Source organism: Mirounga angustirostris, unplaced genomic scaffold (genome assembly GCF_029215605.1).
Source record: "Mirounga angustirostris isolate CCGP_5_RB_7025 unplaced genomic scaffold, mMirAng1.0.hap1 SCAF_2, whole genome shotgun sequence".
NCBI lineage: Eukaryota > Metazoa > Chordata > Mammalia > Carnivora > Phocidae > Mirounga > Mirounga angustirostris.
The window spans coordinates 744326-756638 of record NW_026991710.1 but is presented as its reverse complement, the minus strand read 5'-3'; the positions used below and the strand labels follow the sequence as shown (position 1 = coordinate 756638).

The 12313-nt window shown below is 48.8% G+C and overlaps 1 protein-coding gene across 6 annotated transcripts in view; it reads right to left on the bottom strand.

Annotated features, from left to right (window-relative positions):
- Positions 1–205: 205 nt before the first annotated feature.
- The window catches only part of UVSSA (UV stimulated scaffold protein A), a 38092-nt gene continuing 25984 nt past the window's right edge, over positions 206–12313 (bottom strand). For all 6 annotated transcript variants that reach the window (XM_064584122.1, XM_064584124.1, XM_064584126.1 and 3 more), the window contains 3 exons: positions 12111–12222; positions 9449–9623; positions 206–7958 (listed from right to left, as the gene is read on the bottom strand). In XM_064584122.1, the coding sequence (XP_064440192.1) occupies positions 7865–7958; positions 9449–9623; positions 12111–12222 (381 nt within the window). In that variant the 3' untranslated portion in view covers positions 206–7864. The remainder of the gene's footprint in view (positions 7959–9448; positions 9624–12110; positions 12223–12313) is intronic.

The window sequence follows — 12313 nt, the reverse complement described above, 5'->3', positions numbered from 1 at the left end:
ATAAGCAGAACCACTGTCCATGGGTATCGACATAAGAGAAGGTGGTGCTCCACATCCGCTAAAGAAATACTAATTTGTCAAGAAATGGATGACAGCTGGGCAGCTATTTGAAATAGAAAACTGGATTTCCTGGGTCATGTTTTATATTAAAATAAGTGATAAATAGATTAGTGAGATTTAAATGTGGAAATGAAACCCATAAAAGTACCAGAGGAAACACAGGAAGAATTTAATATAATCTTTGGGGAAGGGACACAGAGACTCAGATACATGAACATCCACGCGGCAAAACATTAGCAAAGTCAGCAGACAGGAAATATTTGCAACCTGTCACACAGAGCTAGTTTTCTTAATGAATAAAGAGCTCCTACACTTAAATAAGCCGATAAACCAACAGGAAAATGAACAAAGGCTATGGATGTACAACTCACAGAACAGGAGCAACAATGAGCACTTTACCATATGAAAAAATGCTCAACAGCTCACTCGTAAGAGACAGGTCGATTATAACCCCGAGATGCCAGTGTTCCCCAGGGCTTGGCAAAGATCAAGATGCTCGCCACCACACAGAGGGAGGGAGGGTTCCGGAAGTCAGTGTTCTTGCAGGTTGCTTCTGGGAAAGCAAGCTGGAATCCCCGGGACTCCGGCCCACAGACACACATGGCTGTGCGTGAAGACGCATCCGTACAAGTGCATCCTTGGCAGGACCACTAGGAACACTAAAGGGCTAGGAAGGGCCTTCCTGCCCAGCAATCGGGACTGCTCAAAATGCCACAGAACCCGGGGGAAACTGACAAAATAAACTTTTTCAAAACTCTGGAAATTAACCAAAGACCCGTAACAATCCAAGGAGAGTTTACCCTAGAAAAATGGCTCAATCTTGGTGGAAAGGGCAAACCTGGTGGCATTTTCAGTTACTGTTCTCATTCCCTCTCTCCAGCTCTGCAGTGGCCTTTATACCCAGCAACCTTGGGGCCACAGTAGCCTGGAGATCAACAGCCTGGCAGCCACTGGGAGGGGAAGACTGGGTCCCAAAGCCCCTCCTCCCTCAGAGACTTGTCACTACTGGAATCATCAGGCTGCTACCCAGAAAAAACCCATTCGCCAGGCTTGTCTTTTTTTCTGCCCTGACAACCAGCTCAGTGCGGGTCTGTCGAGAACAATCAGGGATACTGTTGGACAACGAGCAGTCTGCAGTGGCAACTTCCGCTTGGCCAAAGAAGAGGCTGGTGAAAAATCTCAAAGACCTGAAGAGTCCAGTCCGTAGCTCTCACCTCTGGCTGAACTCGAGGCCAGGAAGAAGCAGGAAGTGCGAGCTAAGGCAGAGGGGGCAACTACCTGGCTGAGGGTTCAAGGTGTGCCCAACACACACATGGCTTTCGGCCAAAACCCACAAGACTTCTTGGATCAAAGCATTTAAGGAAGTCTCTGTCCAATCATGAGCTGATCACTAAGCTGACCAAACAGAGACTTCGGTGGCCAAGCATGACAAAGAATACACATTTTTACATAGTTCAGAAAAGACACTAAACAAATGGCAACAACAAATTGTGGGGAGGCGGGGATCTGATTTCCAGAGTTGCCACCTTATATCATCTAAAATGTCTAATGTCAACAAAAAAATTATGACACACAAGGAAACAGGTAAGTATGGCCCATACATAAGGAGAAGAGTAGTCAGTGGAAACTGTCCCTGAATAAGCCCAATGCTGAACTTATTAGACAAATACTATAAACCAGTTCTTATAAACATGTTCAAAGAAGCAAAGGAAGCCATGTCTAAAGAATTAAAATATGAGATAATGTTTCACCAAATAGAGAACATTGGTAAAAAGAAAGAAATTATAGATGAGAACCAAATAGAAAATTCTGGACTTGGAAAGTACAAGTGAAATGAGATATTCATTAGAACAACTATATATTAGATTTTAGTTGGCAAAAGAAAGAATCTGTGACCCTGAAGATAGATCAATAGGTCCATTCTGAGGAACAGAAAAAAGAAAGAAAAAAAAGAACAGGGCCTCAGGGACCAAAGAGACACCACCGACCACCGAAATACACATAATGGGAGTCCAATGACGGGAGAGAGAGAGAGAAAGAGGCAGAAAGAACCTTTGAAGAAATAATGGACCCAAACCTCCCAAATTTGATGAACGACAACCTCTACATCCAAGAAGCTCAACAAATTCTAAGGAGGACACACACAAAGAGATCCATAACTAGACACATAGTTAAAACTGTTAAAAGTCAAAGACAAAGAGCGTTTTAAAAGCAGCAAGGAAAAAACCCAACTTATTGTATACAAAGCATTTTCCAAAATCCCAACTTAATAACACTGGCTTCTCATCAGAAACCGTGGACACCAGAAGGCAGTGGGATGATACATTCAAAGGGTTAGAAGACAAAGACTATTAACAACATATTGAAATCTAGCAAAGCTATTCTTCAAAAGTGAAGACGTTAGGACATTCCAGATAAACAAGAATGGGGACAATTCACTGCTAGCAGACCTATCCCTCAAGAAACACTGCAAGGAGCCCTTCAGACCAAAGTGAAAGACATTAGTCGAATCCACAAGAAGAGACAGACGGTGCAGGTAAAGGCAACCACAGAGCCAAAGAGCAGACAGAATAAATGTATTTTTGTTCGTAAATCTTTTCTTTTCCTATCTGACTTTAAAGAGCTGCATAAAGCAATAATCACAAAACTGTGTTGATGGGCTCACAGTCTATAAAGTTGTAATTTGTATGACAAAAATCACACAAAGGCACTAGGAGGGAACATACCTCTATTAGAGCAGAGCTTTTGTACACTCCTGAAACTAAGCTGGTATGAAGCCAAACTAGACTGTATTTACTTGTTCACTGGAATCTGCAGTACAACCACTAAAGAATTCCCCCCAAAACAAAAATTCAGTGAAAGACACAGGGGAATTCAGCGAACATCCGTCTAACACACACACACACACACACGGCAATGGGGAAAAGAGGAAAAAGACATGTAGAAAAACTGAAAAATGACAGACATAAATCTTCCCTTATCAGTAAGTACATTAAAGGTAAACGGACTAAATATCGCACTTAGAGGCAGAGATCAGCAGAGCAGATTAAAAGCCACAATCAGCTGCATGCTGTCTTCAAGGAGCATGTTAGAATCAGACACAACGAAACTACACGGGTGGAAGAAGATGTACCACACAAACAACAGCCACAAGGCATATGGATATCATACAAAAGAGACTTTAAGACAAAAGCTGTTACTAGACACAGAGAAGACCCCATTACAAAAGGGTCACTCCATCAGGAAAAGTAACAGTACAGAGAACAACCGGGTGGAAGGCCAATGGGGAAAGAGAAGACATGTGACACTATGAACCACCTTGACTTAACACGAATCTACAGAACACTCAACAACAGAACAGTTCTCAAGTGTACACGGGACATTCTCCAGGATACACATTTAAAATAAGTCTTAAATTTCAAAGGACTGAAATCATACACAATGTATTCTTTGGCCACATAGAATGAAATTAGAAATCAAATAACAAAAGAAAATTTGGGAAATTAACAAGTATGTGGAAATTAAACCAACTCCTGAATAATCAATGGGTAAAAGAAATTCAAGAGAAATGAGAAAATACTTGGGAGATAAAGATGAAACACAACATACCAAAACTTACACAGTGAAGCTAAAGCAGTGCTTAGATGAAAACTTAAGAGTTGTAAACACCTACCTGAAAAAGAAGCTACACCTCAAATCAGTAAGCTAATCTTCTATCTTAAGAAACTAGAAAGAGAGAAAACTAAACCCAAAGCAACCCAAAGTAAATAATAAAGATCAGAGCGGAAATTAACAAAACAAAAAATGGAAAAAAAAAAAAAAAGAGAGAAAAATCAACAAAACCAGAAGTTGGGTTTTGAATAAATCAATAAAATTGATAAGCCTTTAGTTAGACTGGCCAAGCATATTTTAAAAAGTGAGAAAACACTCAGATTTCTAAAATCCCAGAATGAAAGAAGAGGCATTGCCAGCAACCTTAAAGAAATAAAAAGAATTACAAAGGAATACTATAAACAACTGTATGTCAACAAATTACAACCAAAAACCTACATGAAACAGACAAATTCCTAAAAATACAGAAACTACTAAGACTGATTCAAGGAAGAACAGGAAATCTAAACAGATCTACAATAAATAAAGATAATAAATTAATTTTTTAAAAAGATTTTGTTTATTCATTTGTCAGGGAAAGAGAGGGAAAGAGAGCACCAGCAGAAGGAGTGGGAGAGGGAGAGGGAGAAGAATTCCCACTGAGCAGGGAGCATTTGGGACTCGATCCCAGAACCTTGGGATCATGATGTGATCCAAAGGCAGATGCTTAACCGACTGAGCCACCCAGGCACCCAAGATAATAAATTAAAAAAAAAAACAAAAAACAAACAAAAAAAAGACTTCTCACAAGGAAAAGCCCAGGACCAAACGACTTCACTGGTGAATTCCACCAAATGTTTAAAGGATTAACACAAATCCTTCATAAATTCTTCCAAAAAACAGACAAGGAAGGAACATTGCCCAACTCAATCTATGAGGCCAGCACTACTCTGATACCAAAGCCAGACAAGGACATCATAAGAAGAAAAGTGTATGGTAATATCTCTTATGAGCAGACACAAAATTCCTTAACAAAATACTAGCAAATCAGGTCATTGGAATCGCATAATATTAGCAAACCAAGTGCAATAACATAAAAAGAATTATATATCAGACCAAGTGGGATTTATCCCATGAATGCAAGGGTGGTTCAGCATATGAAAAACAATTCATGTAGTATACCACAGCAACAGAATAAAGAACAAAAACCACACGACCATTTTAATAGATATAAAAAGACATCTCACAGAATTCAACATCAAGACAAAAACACTCAACAAACTAGAATTAGAAGGGAACTTTCTCAGCCTGGCAAAATGCATCTACAAAAACCCACAGCCAACACCATTCTCAATGGTGAAAAGACTGAAAGCTTTCTCCCCCAAACCAGGAACAAGATGAAGATGTCTGCTCTCAGCACTGCTATTCGACATTGTACTGGAGGTTCCTAATTTGCCAAGGCAATTAGGCAAAAGAAAGGCATCCAAATTGTAAAGGAAGCATTCTATTTGCAGATGACATGATTGTGCATAGAGAAAATCCCAAGGAATCTACACACACACACACAATTAGAACTAACCGAGCTCAGCACAGTTTCAGGCTACAAGACCAACATACAAAAATCAGTTGTATTTCTATACATTAACAATGAACAATCCAAAAATGAAATTCAGAAAACAATTATATTTACAATAGCATCAAAAAGAATAAAATATTTAAGAATAAATTTAACAAAATAAGTGCATAACTCGTACACTGAAAACAACAAAAAACTGTTGAAATAAGCTAAAGAACAGTCAAATAATAAGAATATCCCAAGTTCACGAATCATAAAACTTAACATGAAGATGACAATACTTTCCAAAGTGATCCGCAGATTCAACAAAATCTCTATCAAAATCTCAGCTGCCCTTTTTTGGTAGAAATTAACAAGCCGATCCTAAAATTCATTTGGAAATGCAAGGGACCCAGAATAGCCAAGATAATCTTGAAAAAGAACAAAGTTGGAGGACTTACTTTCAGGGCTCAAAACTTACCACAAAGCAAGATTAACCAAGACACTGCAGCATTGGCATAAGGATATATATAGGTCAGTGGAAAGGAACGGAGAATCCAGAAATAAACTCTTACATTTATGGCCAACGGATGATCAGCAAAGGTGTCAAGATAATTCGGTGGGGGAAAGAATAATCTTTTCAACACATGGTGCTGGGACAACTGGAATCCACACACAAAAGAATGAAGGTGGATCCCTACCTCACACCATATACAAAAATTAACTCAAAATGGATCAAAGACCTAAATGTAAGAGCTAAAACTATAAAACTCTTAGAAGAAAATGTAGGAGTAAATCATAATCTTGGATCAGGCCAGGTGCTCAGGACACCAGACGCACATGAAACAAAAGAAAAAATACGGGATGTCATTAAAATTACCAACTTAGTGCTTCAAAGGGCACCATCGAGAAAGTGAAAAGAAAATGGGAGAAAATATTTGCAAACAACATAAAGGTCTAGAATATATAAAGAATTCTTTTTTTTTTTTTTTAAGGTTTTGTTTATTTATTTGAGAGAGAGAAAGAGAGAGAGTGCACAAGCAGGGGGAGCAGCAGAGGGAGAGGGAGAAGCAGGCTCCCCGCTGAGCAAGGTGCCCCATGCGGGGCTCGATCCCAGGACGCCGGGACCATGACCTGAGCCGAAGGCAGATATTTAACCAACTGAGCCACCCAGATGCCCCTAGAATATATAAAGAATTCTAACTCAAACAATGCAATTGAAAATGGGCAAAAGATCTGAATAGATATTTCTCCAAAAAAATACACAAATGGCCAATAAACACATGAAAAGATAGTATCAGTAGTCATTAGGAAAATACAAATTAAAATGCAAATCAAGATACCACCTCAGGGGCACCTGGGTGGCTCAGCTGGTTAAGCGTCTGCCTTCGGCTCAGGTCATGGTCCCAGGTTCCTGGGGTCAAACCCCGCATCGGTTTCCCTGCTCCGCGGGAGGCCTGCTTCTCCCTCTGCCTCTGCCCCTCCCCTCTCTCATGTTCTCCTCTCAAATAAATAACATCTTAAAAAAAAATAAAAGATACCATTTCATACCAAGATGGCTAAGATGAAACACAGATAACGTATTGGCAAAAACACAGAGAAACTGGAACCCTCACGCACTGGGAAGGTAAGTCAAATGGTGCAGCTGCTGGGGAACAGTCTGGCGGTTCATCAACAAGTTAAACACAGAGTTGCCAAGTGAGCTAGCAATTCCACTTCTAGGCGTAAACCAAAAAGAAATGAAAATCCACGTCCACACAAGACTTGCACACACGTTCACAGACCCATCACTCATCACGGCCAGTGTGAGAACAACCCAGATGCCAGTGATAAACAGATGAACAGTGTGCTGTGCCCACACTATGGTGTCATCAGTGGGCAGTAAAAGGGCACAGGGCTCTGACGCATTCCACAACATGGAAGAACCCAGGAGACACTGTGCTAAGTGGACGAACCAGACACGAAAGGCCACGTGTTGCTAGGATGCCGTCCATCCAGAAAGGGCCAGGGGCTGGAGGAAGGAGTAGGGGAGTGACCGCTAACAGGGACAGGCTTTCTTCTGGGGTGATGGAAAGTTCTGGAAACAGGTGGTCCAGGTTGTACAACATACCTCATGCCACACTAAGTGGTACACTTTGAAAGGGTGAATTCTAGGGTGTGGAAGTATAAAGCTATTTTTGAAAAACAAAAAAGTAGAGAAGTAGTTGTTGACATTCTAATGCAGAACCATCACCAAAACGCTCTGTGAGCTGGAAACGCAAGGTACGACGCTGAACGGTTCACTTCCCAGCTTGTCTTAAAAACAGTGTTTACATAAAAGCATGAGGGTTCCTAGAGTCCCCCCCGAGTCCCTCCTACTGCCCAGGGAAAAGGCTGGGAAGTGGGGCTTGGGGTGACATGGGGACAGGCTTTGCCAGATGCCCCACTGAGCCACGCTGCCCACGTCACCTCCATAACCCGGATGGCTGTGGTTCCCCAGGGCAGGGGGAGTCCATACCTCTGGGGAACTGTGACTAGAATACACACTCTTTCCTCACACGAAACACACATAACAACAGCGGCTGTGGTTACAGCCCAGTCCTGTGTCTGCGCTCCGATCCTGGTGCCCTGGCCGAGGGAGAAGAGCAGACGACCAGAGGGGACCACCAGTCTGGCCCTCTAAGTCAGTGCATAGTTAAACTGGTTTGCAAACTTCTCGTGCTTCTTCCGGTCCATCTGATTCATGGCTGTGACCACCCTCTGCACAGCGGTTCTGTGGGGAAAGCAAAGCAAGACACGATCAGGGAAGCCCGGCCAGGTCTCTGGGCTCCGACTGTGGTCTGGCTGGGATCAGGTCCTGGTCCCCGGCGGCTGCCACACGCAGACCACTGACTCCCTGCAGATGGGCGACACAGCTCAGAAATAAAAGCAACTGTGACACTAACCCTGTGGGTTCCCTGAGCCCTGAAGGCAGCTCCCAGGATCCCTAATCTCGCCAGCACCAGGCTGCACCCAGAATGAAGGCAGAGCCTGCCCAGCAGGCTGGTGGGGAGCAGCTTCAGGGCAGATGCAACAAGGCAGCATCAGATGCAGACCCTGCCCAGCTTGCCCAGGCACGTGCATAGCGCCCCAGGACAGAGCCACGGGGCAGCACTGCAGTCCTGCAGCAAAAACACACAGATGGGCTACCAAGCGCGTCTCGCTGCCTGGCCTGGGTGCTGTGCCGCCAAGGGCCTGGACTCAGCAGGACTCCGTACCCAGCAGGAAGCCTCCGAGGCCGCCAAGAGGGATGCCCCGCTGCCCCCAAGTGCCCGTGTAACCGCCGGGTGCAACCCCGGGGCTCGGTCATCTGTGGCCCTCCAACAGGACAAGCTCCTGGGGGCTCCGTGCGGGCACTGAGGAAGCCGCCCTCCTGTGCGACCCCACTCAGGCCAAGCACATGGTGACGCTGGCCAGGAGGACAGGAAAAGCCTCCTTCACCCGCCACACGGAGCTGAACGCCTTCCAGGTGTCTGCTTGAGAAGCTTGGCCCACGAGGACGGCCTGATGGCACCCACAACCTGAGCATAAATTCAACCAGGGAGGCCATGGCCTCACGGGGCTTCCTATACAAGCACCCCAAATGCCTTTGTCTGGCCAGCCCCAGTGGCAGGCAGGCAGTGAGAGTGCTGGCTGGCGGCCTTCCTGCCCTGGCCCTGCCCAATTCCCAACCGCCAGGCACATCCAGCTGGGCTATGGAGATGCTTCGTCCCTTACCCACCTCCCCGGCAGCACTGGCCACGCTCTGCTGGAGCAGAGACCTGTGTGGTGCCTCCCACCCCACCAGCCTTGGAAGGTACTCCCCTGCTGGCTGTTACCAGGTGGACACCGCTGGGCACTGACTACGAGAGCCCTTCTGGGTCAGCTGGGCAAGGGAAGGCCATGGAGCTGGCTCCGTACCAGCAGCCCCCATGGAGACCTCACCCCCCCACCAGGAAATGAGGATGTGCTGGCTGGTCAGTGAAGCCCCTCCGCTAGAGAAGCAGCTCATCCATCCCTTCGGGGTGACCAGCTCCAGGCTCTGCTCCTGAATGGCCCACCCATGGCCCTGCTGGCTAGGAGCACCCGTCCCGCCCGGGGGGCCTGGTGGTCACAGGGAGAAATGTGTAGTAGAGAGGAGCTAGGGGCCCCAGGCCTTGACAGTGTCTTCGAGCTCAGTCAGCCCGCCTCCTGCATCCCCAAATCCAGGGGGGTGGGGGCAGGCATGCCGCAAGGAGCTCTTACTTAGCAAACACCTTCTTGGCGATGCGTGCGCGGGCAGTGTCGGCCTGCTGTTTCAGGTCGGTGAGGCCAGGGTGCTTCCTCCGCTTGCCCTTGCCTCTCCCGCTGGACCCAGACGAGCCAAGGTCCACTCCCGTGGCAGCCTCCACATCTCTCATGAACTCGGGGTCCTGCCAACCTGCAAAAAGACCCCGAGATTTCAAGACACTTCTGTCACCGACCAGAGAGCCTCTCACTCGAGCCCTGACCCCTCCTTGCCTCAAGGGTCGGCTCAGCTTGCCCACTGCCGGCCAGTGACAAAGGGGGCAGACAGCAAGGCAGAGCTTCCCACCCCTGTCCCGGGACCCACAGGGGTCCCGGGACAGGGCCCAGAGGCCTCATCTGGTGCATCCACTGACCCCCCAGGCAGGAAGGCAGCTGAGACGGGTGCCCGCGGCAGGCTACTTCCCTGCCTCCAGCTGGACTGGGCCCCAGCAGGCCCCCAATTATGGTGGCCAGACCCATCTGCTGACTGGTGTTTGTGTGCACCAGGGGCGGCCAGGGCCAAGGGGTCAGGACAGGTCAAGCTTTTTTACTGGTCCAAAGAGGACTTGGCAACAGGCTTCAGCAACGAGGGGGTCAGTTCACCTGGACAGCTCTGCTCTTCTTGCCACGTGTGGTCTGCCACGGCCCAGGCCAGGCAAGGTGGCAGGAGACGGTGCGCCAGGTCCCACAGAGCCCGGCCTCGCCAGTGCGCTCATCCGCCGGGTCTCAGGGAAGCTTCCACTGCCTAACGCCCAGGGTGCCCAAGGCCCTGCTACTGCCCTGGCTGCTCCTTCCCATCCTGGCCCCAGGGGGCGCTGCTTGGCCTCTGAAAGGTGGGGGTGGGCTCCGTGAGCCAGGGCGCCGTCCAGCCTGGCCGCCTCCAGAAGGCCATCCCGGTCAGGGATGCGACGGCACAGCCCCCCTCATGTGCCCAGACTTGCGGACACCAAGCCTGGCTCACAGAAGGGTGCCAGGCGCTCCACACTCCGATGGCGCCCCCACGCCCGCGGGAAACCCACGGAACGTGCGCCCCAGACAGACAGATGGCTAGGCCTCCCCAAGTTGATTTTTTGAGGTGAAGGAGTACAGGGCTGCACAATTCAGATCCAGGAACGATTAATCTGAGATTAAGGAAAACTGTCTAAACAGTTTATCTCCTGTAATAAGAAGGCGCCACAGTTTAGGAGCCCAGTGAATGGAGCAATTGTTTAAACACCACGGAAAAATACTGGCGCCCGGTAGAGATGGAATGAGCATCTCAGTAAAATGAAGGAGCAATTTAAAAGCCTTTGAAGAAAATCAATAGATGCCGGGGCCACGCGGCCTTCCTGTGCGCTGGCGGGCCCTGGAGCTCGGCGTGCATTGTCACCAAGGTTAGCACCAGGGAAAAGAAAATTGCCCCGCGTGCGAGGGAGGCGGGGATCAATAGTGTAGTTAGTAAAGAGATGCTATTTCACATCTGACTGGCCAGCGCCGGCCCGCGGCCACAGCCCGGTACCTGTTGTTAACAAGTCACCGAGGGCTGGAGAACCAGATACTCTTCAGGGCTGACACAAAAAATACGCACTTAATTTGCTCCCGAGTGTGAGCCACCAGGGGAGGCCTCACCCCGCGGATTAGCAGGTCAGGGGCCCCTCCTTGCCACCGTCCATGGCCCAGGGGGCTCAGACACAGTGTCAGCCTAAAATCTCCCATCTGTCAAAGGGAAAAACCCCACTAATGACGACAAACACGGCCTGGCTGGGACCCTCACGTGCAGGCCAGTGCTGCCCCCACGCACACGTCCGCCTTCCCTTCATCGGGGCTCTGGGTCGGCGATGTGGCTTTCTTGGGACAGCGAGAGCCCCAGGCAGCCAGGACCTCCAGACCCTAGCCCAGGCTTGACAAACCACAGAGACACTGAGACAGATCAGGGATCTGGTGGGTGCCCCCCCGTTCTGAGCATGCCCGCATGCTGCCCAGACAGTGACGGCCCCTTCTGGGGGACACCCCGTGGCCCTGCTGTTCAGGGATCCTTGGGAGTCACATGGTGGCCAGCATGTGGCATGTGCCCAGCACGAGGCGCCGACACACATACTGTGTTGAGACAAGCTCCCCAAGTTGTCCTGCGAACGATGCTTACATGGCTCAAGGCCTGAAGCTAGCCTGCGAGCTAGAACCCTGGACCAGCCTCTGGAGACCTGGCTCCCGAGCTTTGGGGCTCAGGGCCTGCCTGGCACCTCCTCGCGTCCGCCCGGACACGCACACAGCCCGCACGCACACGTGCCCGGAACCTGCTAGGCTGCAGAGCAGAGGATGTGGGCCAGGCAACGGAGCAAGTGTCCACCTGGTGTGAACGTGCTGCCCTCCTCTCTGGAGAACGGGCTTCAGCCAGTAACTTTTCTTACCTCCATTCCCCCGTTTCCTTAAAAACGTGACTCAGAACCCAGAACCCGAACCAGCAAACAACATGCTGGTGGTTTCTGGCCATGACTCCGTGTCCCCCAGTGGCAGCGACACGAACACGTGGCCCAACTAGAAGCCCGTGTCCCCTGCGGCACCACTGTGAGTTACGACCATGCTGGAGGCGGCAGGTGGCTGCCAGGGTCCCAGGCCGTCCCCCCACACAGTGTCCACCGTTTGCTCCAGCCCTTAGACCTACCTGCACGCCCTGCCTGTCTCCGCAGCTGCTGCCTCTGTTCCCAGGCCCTATCCTCCGGGTGGAGGGGCCGGCCCGCCTCGTCTCTGGGGACGATCTTCCCATGGAAAGGGCACTGTGACAAAGAGGAGAGCCGTTCTGGCAGCAGGGAGGCTGGGGCCTCCATCGGCCTGGCCAAAGCCACCTCCCTTCACACTCAGTGAATC